This window comes from Astatotilapia calliptera, chromosome 16, assembly GCF_900246225.1.
Source record: "Astatotilapia calliptera chromosome 16, fAstCal1.2, whole genome shotgun sequence".
NCBI lineage: Eukaryota > Metazoa > Chordata > Actinopteri > Cichliformes > Cichlidae > Astatotilapia > Astatotilapia calliptera.
In genome coordinates this window covers 34,703,256-34,730,142 of record NC_039317.1, presented here as the reverse complement: position 1 = coordinate 34,730,142, position 26,887 = coordinate 34,703,256, and the positions used below count along the sequence as shown (strand labels likewise).

Below are 26,887 nucleotides of genomic sequence, written 5' to 3'. Positions count from 1 at the left end.
TGGCGACTTTATATGTTTTTAGTGCTGCCAGCTTTAACGCGCCATCATCATGACTAACACGATTAACAATGAACCCATCTGGAACACAGATTGAGTCAAAATCCCTTCTTTCTGCGCTCCAGATGGGTTGAGTACATTAAAAAAAGTTTAATCGCATTAATCGTGACGACTGCGTTAATGCCGACAGCCCTATTAGTTCGTCCATGTTTGTACTTCTGCATGATTACATTGCTCCGCCCATCAAAAAGTCTGTGGACGCACGAATTTATCGCCCATCGCCGATTATTGGACTGATGATTGTCGGTTGGAATATTTTTACATATCGCCCAACCCTACTCGAGATCTGCTATGAAATCTATTTTGTAAAGATATTCCTGCTGTGATGATGAGGATGGCGTGGCTCATCAGTAAAAGTGTGCAGGGAGCCCTGCTGTTTTTCTGATTTGTGTTTTTGCTGTAAGTTGTCGCCCATGTAAGTCTAAGAACTGAGAAAGAGACGGAGCACCTGGGCAGGACGGAGCGCTAACACCCAGCCGGCAGCTGGAGGCAGAGCTCTTCTGTCTCCGGGAACAATCGTGTTGTTTGTCTCATAGATTCAGGAAGCCTGCAGACTGTTTGCCCAGTAATGACTTCACAATTACAGTCGTTTAATCGCCGTACGGCACCTGAATGAACCACAGCTTTTGGTAACAGTTACGCTGCAGTCCATAAAGTCTGAGCGAGGTCTAAAGGCTGTGAGACGGCTCGCGGTCGATGGTCGCTGACGTGAACCTTCAGTTCATGAAACGCAGACAGATTGAATGTGAACTGGAGGAGAAAAGTGAGCGCAGAGACAGGAGAGATCAGCGCTCGCAGCGCCTGCAGCCTGAGTCATGTTAGCACCTCGTCCCCTTCCAGCTGTTTCACACATTTTTTCATCCTCGCCCACTATTACTAAGGATTTACAGATCACTTACATGCCACTCACACACCAAACCATTAAAATCCCCCAGCTTCAGTTTCCTGATGAGACACTCGTTATAAACTGTGAGTGAAAGGCTTTATGAACCACTAACACCAACAGCACATCAGTGAGTTATGAGAACATCGCTGGGCTCAGCTTACTGTTTGGTTTTGTTGGTAAAATGCTAAAAAGGCTAATTTTCATTATCTGTGACAGGTCAGAGTATCTTGACGGACACTGAGAGGTTAGCCGTGAAGCATCTGCAGATGTTTAGACTCATGAGACTCCAGCAGGTCCTGGTAGTGGGAATTCCTGTTAACCTCACATGAAGCCCAAACCTAACCTATGATGTTTAATAAAGCTACGAGTTTCTACTGCGGTGCGTTACCACAGTGGACGGTCAGAGTGTGTACATGCGTGTGAAACCTCTGTGGCAGCTGTCCTCTTATCCAATCAGAGTGCAAACATTCCCAAACCTCGTTACAGGATCAGAGCATCAAAGGGCACTACATCTCCAGGACAGGAGCAGCAGCAGGAAGGGAACGCGTCCCACAAAAAAGTGCCATCGGTGTCGAGGTTCAGTACACGAAGGTCACCAGCAGGTCCTGCAGGCGGTCTGCAGCCATCTCAGCCGGGTCATCAGAGGGGGGCGGGGAAACGGGCAGCAGGGGGAAGTGCTGGGAGAGGGTGGGGGCAGGCGGTCCTGCCACGCTGTACGCCTTCAGGGCGGACAGCCCGTTCAGCACGGCCACGTCCACGAAGGTCATGTGCAGGAAGGAGGAGGAGCCAAAGGAAAGGGCGTCCAGCTCCGCTGTGACCCCCGCTGGGGGGGAGAGGGTCATTTCCTGGTCAGGGTATGGAGTCTGCGGCACGGCGCTGTGGATCCCGAGGGTCTGCAGACCCCGCAGAGCCAGGTACCGGCTGTCCACAGGTTTGATCCCGCAGAACGACAGGCGCAGGTGGCCCACCGAGCTGCCGTTCAGCAGCTCCTCCAGGACCCAGAGCTCCTTCACCCACACCGCCAGCTGCCCCGCCTCCCGCAGCCCAGCGCGGGGCAGGGCGGAGCGTGGCACGCTGTGGCAGCGGCACAGAGAGTTCGCCAGCACTTCGTCGCAGTCCGTGACGGGGGCGGAGCAACTGCAGTTACGCAGGCTGCGGCTAGTCGCAGCGCCGCTCTCGTAGAGTAGCGTCGTATTGGCCCTCGGGGAAGCTGCATGTGTGGGGGCGGAGCTCGTCGTCTGGGGGCGGGCGGCAGTCAGGAAGAACAGCAAGCACAGTGACCATGGCAACAGGGCAAAGAATGAGACTGGAGACATCTCCATGGAGACCAAACAGACTACATCTTCACCAGGTGGAAGGAGAGGACCAACCTGAGAACACACGGGGGGGGGGGGCAGGGTGTTAGCATGGACAGCACCAGAGAGCTTGACTCACACACACACGCTCGTGCGCACACACACACACACGCTCACACACACACGCTCACACACACACGCTCACACACACACACGCTCGTGCGCACACACACACACACGCTCACACACGCGCGCTCACGCACGCGCACACACACACGCGCACACACACGCTCACACGCACGCGCACACACACACGCGCACACACACACGCTCACACACACACGCTCACACACGCGCACACACACACGCGCACACACACACGCTCACACACACGCGCACACACACACGCTCACACACACACGCTCACACGCACGCACACACACACACACGCTCACACGCACACGCTCACACACGCTCACACGCACACGCTCACACACACGCTCACACGCACACGCTCACACGCACACGCTCACACACACGCTCACACGCACACGCTCACACGCACACGCTCACACACACGCTCACACGCACGCACACACACACACACGCTCACACGCACACGCTCACACACGCTCACACGCACACGCTCACACACGCTCACACGCACACGCTCACACACGCTCACACGCACACGCTCACACACGCTCACACACGCGCGCACACACACATTCATATCTTAGTAAGGACCTAAGTAAGTAAGGATCTAAATGACGTTGCCATCATCATGACATCATTTCCCACCATAACTGTAACCCTGACACTAAAACCACATTTTGAGCCTCAGAAACGTCTTCAAACTCGTGGTGACGGCGTTTTGTCTGCATAAGGACTGTTGGTCCTCACAAGTATAGCAGCATGCCAGTTTTTGGTCCCCACAAAGATCTCTGAACATGGTGCACACACACACACAGCTTTATGGGCTGATTGCCTTCCAGGCCTCGGGCTGGCGCTGGGTTGATGGAAGTTTCCTGTGCCACGCTGCGCTGCGGTCAGCGCGGCTGCGTCCCACCGTGTTAAACGCTCAGGAATGAGCACACTGCTCTCTTTATTCTCCGGCTCAGTCGTGGAAAAGTGGACTGAATAAGCAGTCTAGACCTCCAGAGCGAAACTTTCCCCTCTTCTTTCCAGAGTTTATGTCGGACAAAGTCGAATCAGTTTTCCAAAAAACACAAACAAGTGATGCATTCAGGAAGGTCACAGCCATTTCTTATTCTTCACTAATAACTTTAAATGCAAAGTTTCTGCAGACATCGCTCGACCTGTGACACGTCTGAAACCTGAAATCATTACGTTGTCCTGGAAAGGTCAGGGGTCACTTTAGACCCTGCTGCTGTTGTAAACACTTTAATGACAATCAGACGAACGCAATGATGTGCTCACTTCTCCCGTCGGCACTCGGAGTAATTTTCCTGCTGCTCCAACAGAACCTGAGACACTAGGATCATTGTTCCCACACTGAGTGCTGTGAGGACAACCCGAGCAGGAAGGAGGAATTCTTCACATGTGAACTCCATCCATCCATCATCCATCAAATCATCCATCCATCTGTCACACAGTGGAAATTTGTATTTTATTTTTATTCTGATTTTTAGTGTTTATTTATGAGTGTTTTATTTGCATGGTTTTATTCTGTTTCTATTGCATGGTTTTTAGTGTTTTATGTGACATGGTTTTTATCCACTGTGGACATGGGACAAATTAGCTGATAGGGACCACCTGCTGAGGCAGGGGTGTGTCCAGAGGTGACCTATCAGCTGTGTAAAGACCTTTTAAAAACAGGCTAGCTGAGCACTGAAGGAGGGAGGCCCCAGACTGGAAGGTTAATGCGAGATGGCCAGTGTGATGCGGCGACCAAGTCCTGACCTGATGGAACGGCAACAGTAAGAGACGACGCTGTGATTGGCAGCAGGGCAGAGGTTTACCTCTGCCTGCATTTGTGAGTAGGGTCTCTACTGTTGTTTACTGGGTGCAGCTGGATTGGGAGAGGGTCGCCATGAGCCAGGGCCGCTTCTGGGACCATTGTTCTGGCCCCTATTTGTTATTTTACAGGACACCGACGCAAGGGGAGCTGTGGCGGTGGTCGCATGATGGATTCGGGTGCAGAACGCAAGCCGGGCTGGGAAGTGATGGGCCAGCGGAAGGACAAGAAGATGGGTGGCTCTTTCTTGTCTGCCGAAGACGAGGCTGGCGTGGACTCTGCTCTAAAGGAGGAATTCCTGGCCTGCTGATGGACCCATAATGAACATGTGGCATAATTATAGCAGGGGGGGTTTTAGTGAATGCAGAAAATGGTAGTTTTACGTGTTTTAGAATTGTTTTTAGTAGAGAGACAACATTTTATTACGTACATTTTAAGGGTGTTTTATTTGTGCTCCCTGGCCCAGTAATAAACTGTTTCTGATCAGACCTGCTCCCTCTCTGTGCCCGTGGTATCTGACTCGCTTGCTCCCCCTTGTATTTTAAAGAATCTTTCTTTTTAGCGTGACATTCTGGCGCGACCGCTTTAGTGTTGCCGCGCGTTACACATCCATCAAACCATCCATCCATCAATCATCCATCAAACCATCCATCCATCATCCTTCCATCCATCCATCATCCGTCCATCATCCATCCATCAGTGACAGGACCAGGAACACCTCGCTGTGTTTGCTTCACATGTTCTGGGATTTTAAATTGAAGTCTGTGAGAGCTGAGCTGTGGCGAGATGTTCAGCTTCCTGTTTACATTCATTAAAATAATTTCATTTACTCGCTTTATGCCCCAAATGAAACAGTGAGCACATCCAGACTCACAAGTTTGTGTTTGCTTTTGGTTTGGTTTGTGTCCACACAGACGTACAAACAGATTCAAACATCAGGATTACTGAATGTTTAAGTGAACCAATAAAACAGTTTACCTGGAACTGACTTTTTTTTTTGAAAGAACAGTTTTCATGTTCCCGCCAGCTTCCAATGAGCCACAACCACCAACAAATGACAGTGCTCTGGAAACGTGATCAGACTGTGAGGGCACACGAGGAGGAGGTACGAGCCACTGGCAATGACCCCGATGTAAACACATCGAGGAAACGCTCGCTAACTGCGCTCCACGAGACAGGAAGAGCTTGCGGCAGATGGAAAGTGATGATGTGGTCACACGGTGGTAAAGGTAAGCTTTAAGTGGCCCGAGACAACATCACAGGAAGTTTCAGTTTCATCCTGTGACAGAGTGTGGTTAGTTAGTCTAGTTGTTGTTCAAGTAAACGGTTAAATAGCTGTTCCACTGAAATCATCACTAAGGCGATGCCTGTGCTTACATGTCATACGGTCTGCCATCACTCAGTATGTCCCTACCACCATAAATATCATTATCACAGCTCTCTTTCAACTCTTGAGGCACGATTTTAAGGTGATATTGTGCTGCTCTGCTAACCTGCTCATGTTTCTAATAAATCTCTCCTGTTCTTCGCTCTGTTTTCGTCGGTTTTGTTGTGTTTCAGATTGTCGTTTTACTCAGCACTGTTTCTTTGGGAGCTTTGGAAAACCAGAGATTAAGGAGATGTCATAAATGTCAACAACAAACATGATGTTGGCTTTGAAAGCATCAGTGAGGCAGACCTTTCAGAGGTTTTCACATATTTGTGTTGTGGTGTTTTCTGTGTTGTGTGTCTGAAGCTGCACTGATCCCAGGTCAGTTTGTAGTTGAGAACACGCCTGTGCTGAGCTTGTGCTCCAAGTGCTGACGCAGTTTAAATGCTTCACTCGGGCTGTATTTAAATGCTCAGTGGGATCCGTCTCACTCTGGGATCGCGCTCGGTTTTATCGTGTTTTGCTCCCTCGTTTGAAGCCGACTGCAGACTGTTGGGATATAAAGCGATCAGCGGCTTTACGAGGCCGACCCAGCTCTGCTCGAGGTGCTTCTGCACTCACGGATTCGGCAAACACTTCTCAGCTCTACACACCGCTTTAGCAGCCACAGGGGACGCTATTTATAGAAATGTTCCCGGACTTTGTTTCTGAGAAGATCTTTTTTCAGAACACAAACTGTTAACCTGCCAGCCTTTTATGGATTTCAGTGCAGTGTAAACAAGTGTGCGCGCGTGTGTGTGAAGTAAAGTCAACCTTTTACTCGTTTATAAAGGCTGGATAGTCTCGCCATGACATCACACACTAGTTTAGACACTTCACGGTCAGCACCATCTTTTATTTGGAGCTGAACAGAGGGTGCAGTGCTAAGATATCAGCTAGCTAGCTTAGTTAGGAGTTATAGGAACATAGCGCGCGCACACACACACACACACACACACACACACACACACACACACACACACACCTGTTCACAACGCTTCATAATCACTCAGGCTTCCTGGGCAGTTGGTACAGTGACCTCACAGCAGCCATATTATTGGTCACATGATGCCATTAAAAATGATCCAACAGCACGAACACGGTTCAGAGGTCAGGTTCATGTGAAGCTAGCAGACAGCTAGCAGCTACAGCCAGCTGTGTCACCATCCACCTGGCAGAGGCCACGCCTCTGATTTAAGGCCTCAGGCTCATGTTTGTTTCTGCTGTAAAGTTGGATCTTCTAACATGGGAGTCTGGGGGACTGCCTCCCTGCTGGAGCCTCTGCTGGACGTTAGAGGAACTGCAGCGTTGGCTGGCGTCTGCTCTTTTTTCCAGTTGAATGCACTAATTAAACTCAAGTGTTTAATTTGGATGTTAATTAGCAGGTAACAAGGTGGCAGGTGTTGATTTGTCAAACTTTGGATTCTAGGAGGTCACGGTGGCCACCTCCATCTTTTATATACAGTCTGTAGAGTAAATCGAGCCGTCGACCATGAAAGATTCTGGTGAGATGACTGTGTGGCTATAAATAAACGTGACTTCAGCGTGGCTGGTTTACAGTAGCAGCTGCCCTCCGTCCCCTCCATCCTCCACCGTCTTACCTCACTGCTAATATTAGTCATAGTCTTTCCAGCTGTTCCCAGCATCTGGCCCTCCCGCTCATGATACCAGTCACTTTCTGTGTGTGTTCCCTCGCTCTCTCCACTCCCTTTCCTCCATCTCCATCTGTAATCCTGCAACGAGCTGCAGCTGCAGGGCCGGATGCTGGAAATCGACCACTGAAAACACATTCCACACTCTGACACGACACTCTTCTTCCTCTCATGTGATTGCGTGTCATATTTGTGCTCTTTTAAAGCATCTTTGTTCAGTAAATATCTGTCACATGTGTGCGACAAATACAAACGGGCTGCTCGGACCACAATAGGCGACCCGAGGACAGAAAAGCGACAGCGAAACGAGCTGGACGGGGTTGAAGCGTATGAGTGCGAGGTGGCCGCTGCTCGTTAAAGGAGAGGCTCAGCACATTCCTCTGACATCATGCTCCGCCACAGGCACCCACCCTAATCCGCCCTTCCTTTCTCCTTCTTCCAGCTACAGCTCGTTTCTTCCTCCATCTCCCTCTGAGCAGCTGCAGCTTCACAGGCAGAGCTGAAAGACTCACAGCTCTGAACACTGAACGTAAAACCGATTATCTAACATGATTTATTGGTTTATTCCCGAGCGGTTCACCGTGTTCTTGTGACCCAGTGGGCTGCATCATGTGCTCTTTTAACCACCAAGCTCAGGCCTTTATTGTGGCGTCTTCATGGTAACCGTCTTTAAAACAGCTCACAGCCACACCATCATCCATCAGACACTTAAATTTGGTTAAAAAACTGTGTTCCCCACAGCACAACAAGACAAGCCCAGACATGTCTGACAGCGAGAGCCACGTTTTGGCTTTGATGATGATTGAACACCTTAAAACACAGTTTACCTGCTGTAAACATCGATTATATGAGCCCAGCACTTTTATTCTATCTTCCTACCATCACAGTTATGGAGGCTGTGCTGTGATGATTACATATGTTATGGTAACAAATCCCGAAGCATAAGAAGAGAAAGTCATTCATTGTTATTATCAAGGTCCAAGTAAAGTTTACAAGGTCGATCGATGTAGGCGAGGATGAAGAGAATCAGGAGAACAATAAAAGATGATCAGCCTTCAAAGGAACGCAGGAAGCTAATGATCAGGCTTTTTGCCTGCTGTGGTCTGAATCAGTCGGAGCTTTGGTGTCTGCTCACACAGAGTGAAACGCAACGCGTCACTATGAACCAGGTGGGAACGTCCAGTCTGCTTATTGGCCAGGTGTGTTTGAGGCAGGAGCGACAAAGGTAAACACAGGTACCCTCTGTGTACGCCACACACCACAAATGAAGCGCTTTGGCGATTGCTTGGAACTGAGCGGAGATCTCATCCGACCTGAGTAACCAGCTCAGGTGTGAAAAACCCACACTAAAGAAGACATCAGACAATTAGACGAAAAAACACTAAAAACAAGTACGGGCTAAAATATTCAAATCAAAAAACTCCAAAAATCAGAATCTGTAATCTCAATGTGCGGGGAGGCGAACGAGGAGAGGCCAAAGAAAAGCCCGGGTAATCATCCATGAATAATAATCTGCTGGTTTCCAGTGTTCTCGGTTGGTCAGCCTCCCATATGTCCGAGTGCGAGTCGTCCGTTTCATGCAAGTGTAACATGCAGAGCGGTGCACATGCTAACATGTCTTTAGCCTCGTCACTCTCCTGTCAGTGGGACCTAATTAAACCACAATGTTTGTAACAACAAACCTAATGAGACACTGACACTGTCACCCAACCGAACAGGGATATTTTAGATTAGATAACAAAGGAAACAAGGCTACAGCTGTCCAGAGCCTCGGTATGAGCAATGAAAGGATGAAAGCAGTCAGCTGTTGAGAGCAGATCCTGGAACTGACTGGAGTTTGGGGGAAATCATAAAGTTTAAGCATTTCTTTCATTATGAAAATAAAGTTCTTGGAAAGAATATCGGCGTCAGCAGGTCATTGCTAGAGAAAAGTCTGAATGCACGAGCGGTGCATCTCTAGTTTGGAAGCGTTGGGGCTGCATGTGTTTAGAAAGGCTCAGAGATCCAGACGTAGACCCAGAAAGCTTACATCCAGCAGCAGAATGATTTTTCTCTCATACCAATATAAGCAGATGTTTGAGGGGAAATTTGGGGGAAATTGTCGAGCAGCCTGAGGCGTATCGGGTTAATCTGCACTTCCATCTCTAAGACCAGCTGAGTAAAGAGAAATGACTGAAGCTGTGAGGCTCTCAGCGTCTCCCTTCTTCGTGGTTACAAGTGGTGTTTCAGTGCTGATGAAGAGCTTCCTGTGTGTGGAGCGTGTTTACGCGTCACTGACCTCCATCAGCCGTTCACTGGAGGTTTAAATCTGTGCTGCTGCAGACGCCCCCTGCCCCATACTTTTCCCCACATTGAGACTGTGGTCTCTTTATTTTTAAGTAGACGGCAGGCTGTGAAACTAAAGTCCAGACTCTTATACCTGGGCACCATCCATCTATCCATCCAGACGACCTCTCACAGGGTCAAACATCCGATCTGACAGTGAGATTATTTAAGAAGAGTGCATATATGGACTTTACCTCAAAGAAACCTCTACAATCTTTCCATCTTCAAGTTACTTTAAATGACTAATAGATTTTTATCATTAAGAGTTCTTGTATCCACTTGTGAGAGACTTCCTTGGAATATGAAGATATCCGCTGCATCTGTGTGAAGAAGTGTTTCTCTGTGTCTGTGGAACCTGAAGGTCTCAGATCCTCTTCAAAGTGTGCTGAAGCTTTAAAATGAGCACATATAGAGGCTGGACATTCACAGCAGTGAATCTCTCTGAGCCGCTCTCCTGGCCAGGCTCTAACAGCGCACACGTAAAAAGTCAGTAAAATGTGGGCTGTCCACAGACTCAAGCGCGGAGCGTGAAACTGCGCTGGCTTCACAACACGTTACCGTCAGAGGATCAGCCCTCTGGCTGCTGCAGGAGCTCCTGATTGTTAAAAGATGGAAGAAATGAATTCAGAGTTCAAATGAAGCCAGTGAGCTCAGGGTTTACTTTGATGCTGAAGCTCCTGGACGCGATGACCCGACGAGGTCAGAACATGCGGTGAGTCTGTGGGTTTAGCTGTGAGCGGCCATCAGGACAGACGGATGATGACTCAGCTTTCTGCTGGTTTCTCTGTGATCTCAGCAGCGTCTGCTTCTCATTACTGACCTGACCGATCCTCTGGAACCACCATCGCAGCTCCAATCACACACACTCATTCACAGACATCAGTGTGCGTGTGTGTGTGTGTGTGTGTGTGTGTGTGTGTGTGTGTGTGTGTGTGTGTGTGTGTGTGTGTGTGTGTGTGTGTGTGCACTCACATGTGCGGCTCACAGCGGGTTCAGGTGGCACGGAGCTCTGGGCTGATCGTCCTGCTTCCTGCGGCGGTGAGAGCAGCAGCAGCGTCCACGTCTGTCTGCAGGCTGGCAGGAAACACTCATCACTCTGCCTGCGAGCAGGGGGGGAGGGAGAGGAGGCCGGGATGGAGGCAGAGCCGGGGCTGAGAGGAGGAAGGAGGTGAGGGAGGCCTACTCTCTGCACACTGTGTGGAAACTTTCCTCATCAGATGGAAGAGCGTGGCCAGCTCCCTGTCCATGTTCTCTGCCCGCTTCTGCATCTGCGCCTCCTCCTCAGCCTCACTCTCCTCCCCCTGTGGACCCGCCTCCTGCGTCTTCTCCATCAAACATTTAAGAATGCAGCCATCTCGTGGCTCCTCAGGCCATTACAGGGGAAACAGGGCAGAAGCATTCAGCAGAAGCCTCGCTGTGTGCTCGTTCAGGCTGCAGGACATGAAAAGACTCAGATATCAGCTGAGCATCTGAAGGTGCAACAATACTAAGTTTAACTTCCACCAGCTTCTTTTTAAAATTCTCCTCCAGACGTGTCCTCCAGAGGCTCGTTGACTCGCTGCACCATCTTGTGGAATAAACTGGTATTACACACAAGTGCCAGATTTGTTTCTGGACATGAAGTCATCGTTTTTATGTGTTTTAGCAGCTTTATATCGTTTAGTTTTGAAACATATGTTATGAGTTTAGCAATTCTTGCTTCTGGTCTCATATATGTTGAGTCCAGCTTTACCACTCAAACTCACATGACCGATTAAAGATGCCACAGCAACAAAATGCTGCCACACTGAGTCTCCATGTCAGCATGTGTAGACTAACTAACCCTTACGCCCCTAAACCAGAATTATGATAAAGAAAAAAATATGTATTGCCTCCATTTTTAGGTAAGGAGTTGTAACTTTGCTATTTGCAAAATTTGTGCTGTTAAAATGTTGTTTTGTTTTCAATTTTCTTAATACAGTTAAAATGAAAAAATAACAGTAAATTCAGACCTGTGACGTTGTGCTCAAAGAATGACACTAAACAAGGCGAGGAAACCGCTTTTAAAGGTGAAATGCAAAATCAGAAGTAGTCAAAAACAGCCGATTATACCCGGGACCTCAGAGGGTTTGAAGGGAGTCATACTGCACCCACTCCAGCAGCACCTCAACTATGGGGCGCCGTTTGTAAAGTGAAACATGCTGAAATTAACGGCAATATTTTTCCACATTTAGCTCAAAACAAGTCCTTTTTTACAACATTTAGTAAAATATTTGTAACTTCTCATAATTAAAACAGAATTTTAAATGTAAAATCTAAATATTATATTTAAATCTAAATGTTAAATGTTAAACCTAAATGTTTAGGCTAATATGCAAATGTATTGTACGGATCAACGGAAATACCAAAATAAAAGCTTCCCGAAAACCTCCGGTGCAAAAGTGTGCCGGTGTTGTGCCAGAAACTGATTGCCGTCTGCGGGAGCGCGCGCAGCTGCTTAAAGCTGCAGCGCCCGGATTACTTGCGTTGCCAGCTACTTCCATGCAACTGATATAACGGGCGGGGGGGGGGGGGGGGGGGGGGGGGGGCAAACCAACACATTTATGCCTTTGTTATTAGGCAAAGGTATGCATTTATGGAACTTCAACGTTTCTTGTAACTGAATTATGACGCTTTTCAGAACATTGCTTTCAGTGTGTAGCGCAGTCACGAATGACTACACGCATCAGGATGGAATAATTAATGCCTACAGGTTTAGTATGTCTACTCTCGTTGTTCATATTTGTTATAAGACTGTCGAATAGTAGTTAAAACAATAAAGACCTATTGTGCCAGTATCACCATGACTCTTTCTTGTTTGTTCAGAATAACGACTGAGAACATGGCATTTTAGCTCTACCAAAAAGTGATTGTGGCCTATAACTCGTCACTGATATTTCTGCTTCAAACTTGGCGGATGTCATTCAGAAGGGTCATATGTCAAATATTACATCTCAAACAGTCCCTTAGAACTGCTGGATAACCTGTAAAGGAACATTAACATTGATAATATGCCATTTTCAGCCTGCCAAAAAGTGATTGTGGCCTATATCTTGTTAATGAAATACTATTTCTGCTTCAAACTTGCTGCATGTCTTTCTGAAGGGTCCTATGTGACATATTATATCTCAAACAGTCCCTTAGAACTGCTGAATAACCATTAAGGGAACGATAAAACTGATAATATGCAATTTCCAACCTGCCAAAAAGTGATTGCCGCCTATATCTTGTCACTGAAACAATATTTCTGCATCAAACTTGTTGGGTGTCATCCAAAAGGGTTACATGTGACACATTATATCTCAAACAGTCTCTAAGGACTGTTGAATAACTATTAAAGGACCATTAATACCCATAATATGCCATTTTCGACCTGCCAAAAAGTGATTGCCGCCTATAACTTGTCACTGAGATACTATTTCTGCTTCAAACTTGTTGGGTATCATCCAAAAGGATGATATGTGGCACATCATATCCCAACCAGTCTCTAAGAAATGCTGAATAACCTTTAAAGGGTCATTAATACCCATAATATGCCATTTTCAGTCTGCCAAAAAGTGATTGCCACCTATATCTTGTCACTGAAACAATGTTTCTGCTTCAAAATTGTTGGATATCATCCAGAAGGGTTACATGTGACATATTATATCCCACACACTCTCCAAGAACTGCTGAATAACTTTTAAAGGAACATTAACATTGATAATATGCCATTTTCAAGCTGCCAAAAAGTGATTGTGGACTATAACTTGTCACTGAAACAATATTTCTGCATCAAACTTGTTAGGTATCATCCAAAAGGGTTACATGTGACACATTATATCTCAAACAGTCTCTAAGGACTGTTGAATAACTATTAAAGGACCATTAATACCCATAATATGCCATTTTCGACCTGCCAAAAAGTGATTGCTGCCTATAACTTGTCACTGAGATACTATTTCTGCTTCAAAGTTGTTGGATGTCATTCAGATGGGTCATATGTCAAATATTACATCTCAAAAAATCCCTCAGAACTGCTAAATTACCATTAAGGGAACAATAAAACTGACAATATGCAATTTTCAACCTGCCAAAAAGTGATTGTGGACTATAACTTGTCACTGAAACAATATTTCTGCTTCAAACTTGTTGGGTATCATCCAAAAGGATGATATGTGGCACATCATATCCCAAACAGTCTCTAAGAAATGCTGAATAACCTTTAAAGGATCATTAATACCCATAATATGCCATTTTCAACCTGCCAAAAAGTGATTGTGGCCTATATCTTGTTAATGAAATACTATTTCTGCTTCAAACTTGCTGCATGTCTTTCTGAAGGGTCCTATGTGACATATTATATCTCAAACAGTCCCTTAGAACTGCTGAATAACCATTAAGGGAACGATAAAACTGATAATATGCAATTTCCAACCTGCCAAAAAGTGATTGTGGACTATAATCAATCAATCAAAGCTTTATTCGTCACATGCAGGTTGCCCCCCCCCCCCCCCCCCCGACCTTACACATATAGCACAAACATTACATGGGGATACAGGTCGGAGATTGGTAGAATCAGAGAAAAAAACTCCTTTGCACAAAAAAGCACATAAATGTCCACAGCACAACATTGTGAAGACATGACAAGCCACAGGGGTGGGTGGGGGGTGAGGAGTAATCCGAAGCAAACACAGCAGCCGCCCTGCACAGCGCTATCATTCCAGCGCGGGCTCAGACCCGCCGTGTTCCCTCGCAGGAAACAAGCATCGAAGGCGTTGGAAAGGGAGGGGGGATGAGTGAGTGCTTATCAGTGTAAGTGTATGTGTGTGCGTGTCCATAGTTCAGCTGAGACAGTGTCCTTCGGCCTATCAGGCTAAGTAAACAGTCCTCCAGCCAATCCAGGTGTCCTTGCATGGGATGGGAAGAATAGCCGTACACAGTCGTTATCAGGGAGTGATTGTTTGGCTCCAGCCTTGGGCCTGCAGCTGGCGCGTTATGGGGGTCCGCAATGTTCATGTTGATTTTGTTAATTTTCATGCGAGCAGCCCAGGAGAATTTTTCAGGCTGCTCTTTAACACTCCGACACTGGCCTCTCGATCTCCCGTTGGAGAGCCGGGAGCCTCCCCATGATGGTATCAAACTTCTGTTCCATGGTGTTATCGTTCTTTTGATTCTGAGACCTCACAGCTGCAGTGATCCGTTCCGCGATGTTTTCCAACTGTCGCTCAAGGGTCCCATTCTGAGCAGGCCCCTCTCTGATGTATCCCCTCATACGCTCAATGTTGTTGCTTTGAGCCTTCACAGCAGCTGCAAGCGTCTCCAAGGTGTTGACCATATTACGTTCGTTGTGAGAGGTTGCGCCTCGTTCCATTTCGATTCCAGCGGGCAGCCTTGGGGGGGGGTTTGAACAGCCGGTTCCGCTCTCTTATTTCTCCGATAAACCAGGGCTAAGCCAACTCCGATCAGCATGAACCCTGTTATCATGGTTCCGAATAGATAGATATCTTCAGCGTCCTCGATCGACAGTCCCGCCAGGCACATGATCCTCCAGTTCTGCCACCCGTCCATCGTGTATCCGGCAGGGAAAGTCCCTCCAGGGCACTCAGGCTCTCCCGAGCCCAGATTTCTCGTTGAGAAAAGGGAGTCAATAGCATTCAGAGACCAGTTGATCAAATCCATAGTTCTCTTTTAGGTTTAGAGAACGACAGTGGGAGGCTATTCCAGGGAAAGTCACTTGTCACTGAAATAATGTTTCCGCTTCAAAATTGTTGGGTATCATCCAGAAGGGTTACATGTGACATATTATATCCGAAACACTCTCCAAGAACTGCTGAATAACTTTTAAAAGAACATTAATACCGATAATATGCCATTTTCAGCCTGCCAAAAAGTGATTGTGGCCTATATCTTGTCACTGAAAAAGTATTTCTGCATCAAACTTGTTGGGTATCATCCAAAAGGATCATATGTGGCACATCATATCCCAAACAGTCTGTAGGAAATCCTTAATAACCTTTAAGGGAACAATAGAACTGATAATATGCAATTTCCAACCTGCCAAAAGGTGATTGCTGCCTATATCTTGTCACTGAAACAATATTTCTGCTTCAGACTTGCTGGAAGTCATTCAGATGGGTCATATGTCAAATATTATATCTCCACCAGTCCCTTAGAACTGCTGAATAACTTTTAAAGGGACAATAATACCCATAATATGCCATTTTCAGCCTGCCAAAAAGTGATTGTGGACCATAACTTGTCACTGAAACAATATTTCTACTTCAAACTTGACTGATGTCATTCAGAAGGATAATATGTGACACATTCTGCTGAAAATTTAAATAAAGCCTTTATTGGACAGCGCATAAAATGTCAAATTTCAAATATAAAACCAAATATAACACCAAATGGAAACAGCTGGGAGGAGATCTGCATAAATAAATTAGGAACAATAAGTAATAGGAAAGAGAAAACAAAAGGTAAAAAAATGTCATTCCAATACGGCACTTATTAATTTAAACAAAAAACAAAAAACAATAACAATAACATCCAATTAAAGAAGAAACCACCAATTTAAATAAACTAACAAATATACCAGAAACAGGGGGTATAGTGGAAGCTGAACACCAGTAAACCATGAAACAACATATATATTAATTCTTTTCCCACAGTAACTATAATGCTAACATGTTAGGAAACAGGAAATAATTGAATAATCCTACAAACTAATTCAAATCAAAGCTGAATTTTAATGTTGTTAACAATACATAAGCACACACAGCAACACAAACATAAATGAATGAATGAATAAATCAATAAATAAACAACGAATTAATATTATTGGAGACAACGATACAAAACACACATTTCAAAGCCTTAGAAAAATTGCCAGAGAACCTAACTGTCTGACCAGCATGCTCACAGACAAATTTGTTTTCTGTGCTCTTGCGGGGCTTCTTTGCACAGCCCCTGTGGTACCACCGTGAGCAAATGTCACAGCCAATCTGAATTAGACAAAACAAGGAAACACAAGTATTATGTTAATAGTGGTATACAAAGAAGTATTTAAATAACAATTTTGCAAAATACGCAGATCATAAAGCAGTCCACCATTCATTACAACTACAATAATTCAGATGATGTATCCACATAGTTTGTAACATTTTTAAAATTATATTTTTGTTTCGTGATTTTTTTATCATCTTTTTAGACTGAATGGGCTATGGACATGTAAAACATAAGCATTTACCCAATCGGTGTCACCATCGTGGTTCCCACAATAGTGGCATAGGTCAGTCAGGTCATCTTCAACAACAAGAAGCAATTACTTTAATTTTAATAATAATGAAATCTGTTTGCATGACTACATAATAAGATTATAGCAATAAAAGAACAATGTTAAAAACACGTTCAATAAAACAATTTGTAGTTTACTATTTAATTTATATTTGTAATGATACCTGTATTCTCAAGAAGACATATTGCAATCTGTTGTCTCAGACTTGCAATACTTGAAGCAGAGTTCTCAAACTCTACTGGAACATCTTTTAAGATGCACTCTGCAAACTGTGAATAAAATATATAACAATGCAGTCATTATTTGAAGTAACATTTGCTATTCCAAAAATTGGAATCATATTTATTTTTAGAAAATCATAGTAAGTGCTTGTGTTGAACAAGAAAGAGGACACAAATGGAGACACTGGAAGAGACAGAGCAGAGACTAGAACCAAAAGCAAGTGATTTTATTAAGGCAGGTAAACATGACAAAACTCAAGCAAAGATGGAACAGGAGAAACAACTAAAGTTGGAAAATAATTATGAAAACTGTTATGAAACTATGCTAAATATAAACCAATTTAGACAACTATCACAGCTCCTTCCTGAAACATCCTTGCTGCAGGAAGGAGTGCTTTCGCAGATCTTTCATCCCAACAGCAGTTAAACTCTATAACTCCTCAATGACGATGTCATAATTCACTGGACTTTGTGGTCATCCATGGTCAAAATTAATGCAAAATGCACCTTCTCTGTTTATGGAGGTGTGCAGGTATATATGTATGTATACATATGTATATTTATTGTCTACGTGTGTGTTCATGTACATGTCTATACGTATAGATATCTATTACTTCACAGGAACAGTAATGGTAGAATAGTTATGTTAAGCTATATAGTTTATGTCTTGGATATTTCCACAAGCACATCCATAAGCACATACTTTGTATGCTACCGTTGTATAAAGTGTATTTTATATTTGTTTGTATTTATTGTTATTTTTGTATTTTCCTTCTGATACCTACCTACTTGATCTGAGGTAACACAAAAATTTCACCATTGTGTGATCAATAAAGTCTTATCCTATCCTATCTTATGTTATCTTATCTATGATGACTACAATGAGTATTGTGATGAGACGTGAAGGTAAAATACACAGATGACTTGACAGCAAAACAAAGGAAGAAAAAGGTCTGAGATACAGACAGGAGGTGATCATGGACATTGGAAACATATAGGGAAACAGCTTAATGAAATGAAAATTATGACATCACAGTAGAAGAGTAAAATTAAGCACTAAGAAGAAAGAAGCACAGGACTGTCAAAGTAAAACAGCAAGTATAACAAATTACAGACATGACACGAACCAACAAGGGAGGCTTGACAACAAGAAACACACAGACAAGAAATACATGTCATACTAACTAAATGACAAGAACTGGCTTACACAATGGCCTATAGATGATAACATTAATAATGGATTGGATTTATATAGCGCTTTTCAAGGCACCCAAAGCGCTTTACAATGCCACTATTCATTCACTCTCACATTCACACACTGGTGGAGGCAGCTACGGTTGTAGCCACAGCTGCCCTGGGGCAAACTGACAGAAGCAAGGCTGCCATATCGCGCCATCGGCCCCTCACCAGTAGGCGGTAGAGTAAAGTGTCTTGCCCAAGGACACAACGACCAGAACAGAGAGCCCGGGGAACGAACCGGCGACAGATGCACTTCCCAACCCCCTGAGCCACGGTCGCCCCACAGGAACATTAATGGGTATTAATGTTCCTGTAAAAGTTATTCAGCAGTCCTTAGAGACTGTTTGAGATATAATATTTGACATATGACCCATCTGAATGACATCCGCCTAGTTTGAAGCAGAAATATTGTTTCAGTGACAAGATATAGTCCACAATCACTTTTTGGCAGGCTGAAAATGGCATATTATCGGTATTAAAGTTCTTTTAATAGTTATTCAACAGTCCTTAGAGACTGTTTGAGATATAATGTGTCACATGTAACCCTTTTGGATGATACCCAACAAGTTTGATGCAGAAATATTGTTTCAGTGACAAGTTATAGTCCACAATCACTTTTTGGCAGCTTGAAAATGGCATATTATGGGTATTAATGATCCTTTAAAGGTTATTCAGCATTTCTTAGAGACTGTTTGGGATATGATGTCCCACATATCATCCTTTTGGATGATACCCAACAAGTTTGAAGCAGAAATATTGTTTCAGTGACAAGTTATAGTCCACAATCACTTTTTGGCAGCTTGAAAATGGCATATTATCAATGTTAATGTTCCTTTAAAAGTTATTCAGCAGTTCTTGGAGAGTGTTTGGGATATAATATGTCACATGTAACCCTTCTGGATGATATCCAACAATTTTGAAGCAGAAACATTGTTTCAGTCACAAGTTATAGTCCACAATCACTTTTTGGCAGCTTGAAAATGGCATATTATCAATGTTAATGTTCCTGTAAAAGTTATTCAGCAGTCCTTAGAGACTGTTTGAGATATAATGTGTCACATATAACCCCTTTGGATGATACCTAACAAGTTTGATGCAGAAATATTGTTTCAGTGACAAGATATAGGCGGCAATCACTTTTTGGCAGGTTGGAAATTGCATATTATCAGTTTTATCGTTCCCTTAATGGTTATTCAGCAGTTCTAAGGGACTGTTTGAGATATAATATGTCACATAGGACCCTTCAGAAAGACATGCAGCAAGTTTGAAGCAGAAATAGTATTTCATTAACAAGATATAGGCCACAATCACTTTTTGGCAGGTTGAAAATGGCATATTATGGGTATTAATGATCCTTTAAAGGTTATTCAGCATTTCTTAGAGACTGTTTGGGATATGATGTGCCACATATCATCCTTTTGGATGATACCCAACAAGTTTGAAGCAGAAATATTGTTTCAGTGACAAGATATAGGCCACAATCACTTTTTGGCAGGTTGAAAATTGCATATTGTCAGTTTTATTGTTCCCTTAATGGTAATTTAGCAGTTCTGAGGGATTTTTTGAGATGTAATATTTGACATATGACCCATCTGAATGACATCCAACAACTTTGAAGCAGAAATAGTATCTCAGTGACAAGTTATAGGCAGCAATCACTTTTTGGCAGGTCGAAAATGGCATATTATGGGTATTAATGGTCCTTTAATAGTTATTCAACAGTCCTTAGAGACTGTTTGAGATATAATGTGTCACATGTAACCCTTTTGGATGATACCTAACAAGTTTGATGCAGAAATATTGTTTCAGTGACAAGTTATAGTCCACAATCACTTTTTGGCAGCTTGAAAATGGCATATTATCAATGTTAATGTTCCTTTAAAAGTTATTCAGCAGTTCTTGGGGAGTGTGTGGGATATAATATGTCACATGTAACCCTTCTGGATGATATCCAACAATTTTGAAGCAGAAACATTGTTTCAGTGACAAGATATAGGTGGCAATCACTTTTTGGCAGACTGAAAATGGCATATTATGGGTATTAATGACCCTTTAAAGGTTATTCAGCATTTCTTAGAGACTGGTTGGGATATGATGTGCCACATATCATCCTTTTGGATGATACCCAACAAGTTTGAAGCAGAAATAGTATCTCAGTGACAAGTTATAGGCGGCAATCACTTTTTGGCAGGTCAAAAATGGCATATTATGGGTATTAATGGTCCTTTAATAGTTATTCAACAGTCCTTAGAGACTGTTTGAGATATAATGTGTCACATGTAACCCTTTTGGATGACACCCAACAAGTTTGATGCAGAAATATTGTTTCAGTGACAAGATATAGGCGGCAATCACTTTTTGGCAGGTTGGAAATTGCATATTATCAGTTTTATCGTTCCCTTAATGGTTATTCAGCAGTTCTAAGGGACTGTTTGAGATATAATATGTCACATAGGACCCTTCAGAAAGACATGCAGCAAGTTTGAAGCAGAAATAGTATTTCATTAACAAGATATAGGCCACAATCACTTTTTGGCAGGTTGAAAATGAGATATTATCGGTATTAATGTTATTTTAAAAGTTTTTCAGCAGTTCTTGGAGAATGTTTGAGATATAATTTGTCACATAGGACCCTTCTGAATGACATGCAGCAAGTTTGAAGCAGAAACATTGTTTCAGTGACAAGATATAGGCCACAATCACTTTTTGGCAGGCTGAAAATGGCATATTATCAATGTTAATGTTCCTTTACAGGTTATCCAGCAGTTCTAAGGGACTGTTTGAGATGTAATATTTGACATATGACCCTTCTGAATGACATCCGCCAAGTTTGAAGCAGAAATATCAGTGACGAGTTATAGGCCACAATCACTTTTTGGTAGAGCTAAAATGCCATGTTCTCAGTCGTTATTCTGAACAAACAAGAAAGAGTCATGGTGATACTGGCACAATAGGTCTTTATTGTTTTAACTACTATTCGACAGTCTTATAACAAATATGAACAACGAGAGTAGACATACTAAACCTGTAGGCATTAATTATTCCATCCTGATGCGTGTAGTCATTCGTGACTGCGCTACACACTGAAAGCAATGTTCTGAAAAGCGTCATAATTCAGTTACAAGAAACGTTGAAGTTCCATAAATGCATACCTTTGCCTAATAACAAAGGCATAAATGTGTTTGTTTGCCCCCCCCCGCCCGTTATATCAGTTGCATGGAAGTAGCTGGCAACGCAAGTAATCCGGGCGCTGCAGCTTTAAGCAGCTGCGCGCGCTCCCGCAGACGGCAATCAGTTTCTGGCACAACACCGGCACACTTTTGCACCGGAGGTTTTCGGGAAGCTTTTATTTTGGTATTTCCGTTGATCCGTACAATACATTTGCATATTAGCCTAAACATTTAGGTTTAACATTTAACATTTAGATTTAAATATAATATTTAGATTTTACATTTAACATCTGATGAAAAGTTACAAATATTTTACTAAATGTTGTAAAAAATTACTCGAAAAAATATGTTTTTGTAAGGCTTTGAGCTAAATGTGGAAAAATGTTGCCGTTAATTTCAGCATGTTTCACTTTACAAACTGCTCCCCATACTCAACTGCTCTTCAAGTGACCTTGGTTAACTTCACCTTCATTCCCTTATGAGACAAACCCACGACTAACATGTTGTGGTTACTTTTTGCGGTTTATATGTGTTTTTTTTAATTCACAATAACAGGGAAAAGGGAGGAAAAGTCGTCTACGGGTTTATGTTCATGCGTACAATACGCTGAGGTGACACAGCTTTACATCACTGCAGTACTTTTACAGCAGCAGGATCGTAGAGTTGTTTTCTCTGTTGTTGTGTTATGATGGATGGACGTCTCAGTGCACACTCAGTAAAGCAATGTTTTAACCAGAATCAGCACTTGATCGTTCTATACCTGCGATGTGTTAGTCTCCTGATGTCAGCCGTGAGTCTGCTGACACATCAGGGAATCCATCCTACCTGACAAACCATCCTACCCGTTATTTCTGCGCATACGCACAACACGAAATTCAGTGCCAAATCATCCTACCTTTGTTTATAAGAGCTAGAAACATACTCTGACGGGTAAAATTCAGTGCCAAACCATGCTACCTTTGTGAATGTGACCTACAAACATACTTTCACGGGTAAAATGAAGTGGCCAACCGTCCTGGCTTTATGAATATGAGCTACAAGCATACTGTGATGGGCACAGTTACATGGCAAACCGTCATACCTACTTAAATTGGTGCTGAAATTACTCTGTGACAGCAGAAATGTGCATAAACTACTTATGGTAGGACGTTTTGCCAAAAGTAGGATGGTTTGTCAGAACACCGGCGCCATCAGGGCAATCACAAAGCGTGCAGTGTGTATCTGCTGCGCCGCGGCCACGTTCCTCAATGAAAGCAACAGTTCCTCAGCATCAAGGAGAACCAAAACTGTCTCAACCCACTCGTTTGAGGGGAACAAACCAGCACTCCAATACTGAGTAAAACACTAAGAAAAGAGCAGGAGCGGCTGACACTGGCTGCATGCCGGTGACTGGAAAATGTAACCAAGATATTGGATTTATACTTTTTTAACATTTGATATCAACTGTATGTTTTCCTAATATTAATTGTAAATTAAAGCTCTAAAGCTGTGTCATTCAGCCCTCTCACAGCTTCCCCAAAAACTCCCGACTGCTGGGAAATTCGTTCCTATTTAGTTTTATATTTTTCAATAGTTTAAATAAAAACAAAAGAAATGAAATGTGCAGCTCACTTCTGCAGCAGCAGATCGCTGCTCCGAGCAGCAGAAGGATAAAGACGACAGATACAGGATCACATTACAGGAAGGCCACAAATTCGAGCTTTGAGGAAAAAAGAGGTGTTAGTAAAGGTCTCACCTGTCAGTGACTGCTGTCAGGACGAGCACGGCTCCGTGCCGTCAGTTCTCATAGATTCTGTGATGAGTCAGAGCAGGTCGCCAAGTCCAGCTTCTTGTTTGACTGATTGTACTCATGTTTTGGAACTTTTTCTTGAATATTGCTGCACAGTTTTGTGACGTCATCGGCTATTTCCTGGTCCAAACTCAAACATACACAGCAGCATGGCTGAAAGTTAAAACCAGCCCAAATTCTTTCATCTCTAAGGCTGCGTTCACACTGCAGGTCTTAATGCTCAATTCCGATTTTTTGATCAAATCTGCTTTTTTTTGTCTGCTTGTTCACACTACAAATAAAATGTTCCCGTTTCTCCAACGTTGTCTTCCCAACAGTTTCACTAACATCTACACTGGATGGCCAGGAAGCGTTCACGATGTCTTCTCGGGCGCTTCTGTGCCTAAGCTTAAGGCTACGTTCACACTGCAGGCGAAAGCGCATCAAATCCGACTTTTTTGACCCTGTGCGATATCCCGGACGAGCCCCTTCACATAACAAGCTGTTAGCTTCAAGGAAACCTTCGGCAAGTCTAATTCCTTCTGGGTAATGAACATATGTTGTTTGCCAAACCCTATGCGACCCATATCCCATCATGGTGTGACAGTGTGAACGGCACAAATCCGACTTGGGTGCTGAATCCGATACATATCTGATGTTTTAGAAAGCGACTGCTGTTTGATCGTCATGTCGCATTAAATCCGTCTTTTATGTCACTGACACAAGACAGACGCCAACTATCAGCGCCAGAGAAGCGCCCAAGTTTTCACTGTCCCCAACAGACTAAATTAACTGATCCACGTGGCCAGTAATGTTGTGGGGATGGAGCTGGACGTTAGGGTGGTGTCTGAAAGGCAGATGTTGTCCAAGATAAGGACAATCATGGATAACACCTCCCACCCTCTCCATGACATGCTGGCTACTCACAGGAGCACGTTCAGTGAGAGACTGAGATTACCCACAATGCACCACTGACCGACACAGGAATCATTCCTGTCTGTGGCTCCCTGTACAGCTCCTCCATCTAACACACTGTGAACACTGCAACAGTTACAGCCTTTTTGCACACGCTTTTTTCTACTCTGGAATATTCTCATCAATTTTCTTGATATTTATTTATAATCACCTCTGTTAATCCTTGATATTTATAACTGAGTGATCTGTATATATTAGTGCTGTTTCTTAAATGTGTAAAACCTGTAACATAATGTATTGTTTGGAGTTTAGTCTGTTACTGTTGCTGTTTTTACCATTTCTTCTTGGAGCAACTGTAACACACATTATTTCCTTAGGGATTAATAAAGTATTCTGATTCTGATTGTTTCAGGATGAGCTGCCATTATCCAATCACACATCTGCTTACCTGCATCTTTTGCTCGTTTCTCCTCCTCTTCTTTTCTCTTTTTTCTAAACTGAGCACCTGATGGCTTTGAACTTTTCTTGTCCATCTTGGTTTTAATTTTGCACTCCAGTATGAACTTAATTCACAGATTCACTTTGTCTAAGGTTTATTTCTGGGATTTCGCACAACCCAGGATTCAAATCATGAATACATGATGGGCTTGGATTTACAACATTATGAATGAAATGTGCTCTATTCGGAAGCAGCAATAAAGTTTACTTTGACTTCAGCAGCGAGCAGGCGCACCGAGGCCTCTCGCGCTCACCTTTCGCGTGTAGAATTTCGAAAAAACATCGGTGCTCGCTGCTGAAGTCAAAGTAAACTTTATTGTCATCTCCGCTACATACAGTCCAGCGTATAGAGAGACGACGAGGCTCCAGTTACAGCAGTGCAAGTAAACAAACAATAAATATTTAAGAGTAAAAGAATTAATATACACTTTAGGACTCGGGGTAAAGGATCAATAACAATTTGAAATGTTTAATTTACAGTTTGATGATTTAAAGTCACACACAACCCGTTGAAAGGGGAGGGGCCTGCTGCTTCCAAATAGAGCACATTTCATTTATAATGTTGTAAATCCAAGCCCATCATGTATTCCTCGGTTGTGTGAAATCCCAGAAATACACCTTAGACTAATTGAATCTGTGAACTAAGGTGTAGGTCTGTTAGGTTATGTTGTGGTGATCCTCGGGTTGGGGGATGGGTGTTCATACTGGAGTGCAAAATTAAAACCAGTGGAAGATGCACAAGAAACGTTCAAAGTCATCAGCTGCTCAGTTTAGAAAAAAGAGAAAAGAAGAGGAGGAGAAACGAGCAACAGATGCAGGTAAGCAGATGTGTGATTGGATAATGGCAGGTCATCCTGAACCAATCAGAGTCAGAATACTTTATTAATCCCTAAGGAAATAATGTGTGTTACAGTTGCTCCAAGAAGAAATGGTAAAAACAGCAACAGTAACAGACGAAACTCCAAACAACACATTATGTTACAGGTTTTAATATTAATGAATCATTGTCAGTTGTTTCTTTGTCCTGTTCTCATTGTGTGATGAATTATGATGGCTGTTTGGTAGCCGCTTGCATACTATGCACTCTCTCTCTTCATATGTGTGTGTGTGTACAACAGTTTTATGTTAATGTGCAATCCTTAATATGTTTTATATGTGTATGTGTATGTGTGTGTGTGTGTGGGGGGGGGGGGGGGGGGGGCAGAGGGAGTGACCGCCACTGGGTACCAATGCCATCCCCAAAACGCGCTGCCATGATGTCTGGGCAGAATGAGTACGACCAAATTTTTTTGCCGATGCCCGTGATGACGCCCCCCACCACGATGCCGCCGTGAGCAGTCGCCCATGTCGCCCATATCAAAAACCGCTACTAGGCTGGAGGCATTTTACTCAACAGTCGATCCACATGTGACCCACACATTAGCTTGTAAGTGTTTTGCGAGTGTCTTTTGCGAAAGCCTCAGGATATGTCCGCTGCATGGCGGTAAGCCTCCGAATCTCCAGCTGAACCAGCTGCAGTGCTGCTGTAGCTGAAAGGGCAATCTGCCATATGACGGTGATTAAACGCGTCGCCACAAGGTGTCGCTGCTGGGCTTCCCAACACACGGAATGGACCGATAACACCTGAGGAGCTTCCTGAGTATGCCCAGTTCTTCTTTTCTTCAGAAAGCAGCATGACAGTTTATTATCACGATTATTTTTGCTTTGAGGTAAAATCACGAGCACCAAAGTGTCCCCTCTGATGTTTGCTGTAACAGTTCAGGTCACAGCGAGGTGTGGACACACAGGTTTGTGGAAGTCATAGCAGACGGGAAGCAGCCTTTTTATTTCTGTCGATGATGATAATAATGGCAGCTATAAACTGCGACTGCTCAGCACCTGAAACACTCTCCGGTTAAACTGATGATCAGATTTTATGAATGCATGACACCGAGGTTATGACGTCAGCAGAGTAATGGTAAATGGCCTGTATTTGTAGGAGGCTTTACTAGTCCCCAAGGACCCCACAGCGCTTTACATATCCAATCAGCCACCCATTCACACACTGGTGATGGTAAGCTACATACCACCAGCCCAAGGACACAACGACCGAGACTGTTCACGCCGGGGCTCGAACCGGGAACCTTCCGATTACAAGGCGCCCTCTCAACTCTTGAGCCACGATCGTTGAAAGGTTTT

At 43.8% G+C, this 26,887-nt stretch overlaps 1 protein-coding gene across 1 annotated transcript; it reads right to left on the bottom strand.

The window, feature by feature from the left end:
• Positions 1-267: 267 nt before the first annotated feature.
• On the bottom strand, positions 268-23,324 carry LOC113007931 (uncharacterized protein C21orf62 homolog). The gene is made up of 3 exons (XM_026144997.1): positions 23,264-23,324; positions 10,574-11,032; positions 268-2,313 (listed from the first exon to the last, which is right to left on the bottom strand). Exon 3 carries the CDS (start codon positions 2,263-2,265, stop codon positions 1,522-1,524), a length of 744 nt encoding a protein of 247 aa, XP_026000782.1. The 5' UTR covers positions 2,266-2,313; positions 10,574-11,032; positions 23,264-23,324; the 3' UTR covers positions 268-1,521.
• Between the last annotated feature and the right edge of the window lie 3,563 nt (positions 23,325-26,887).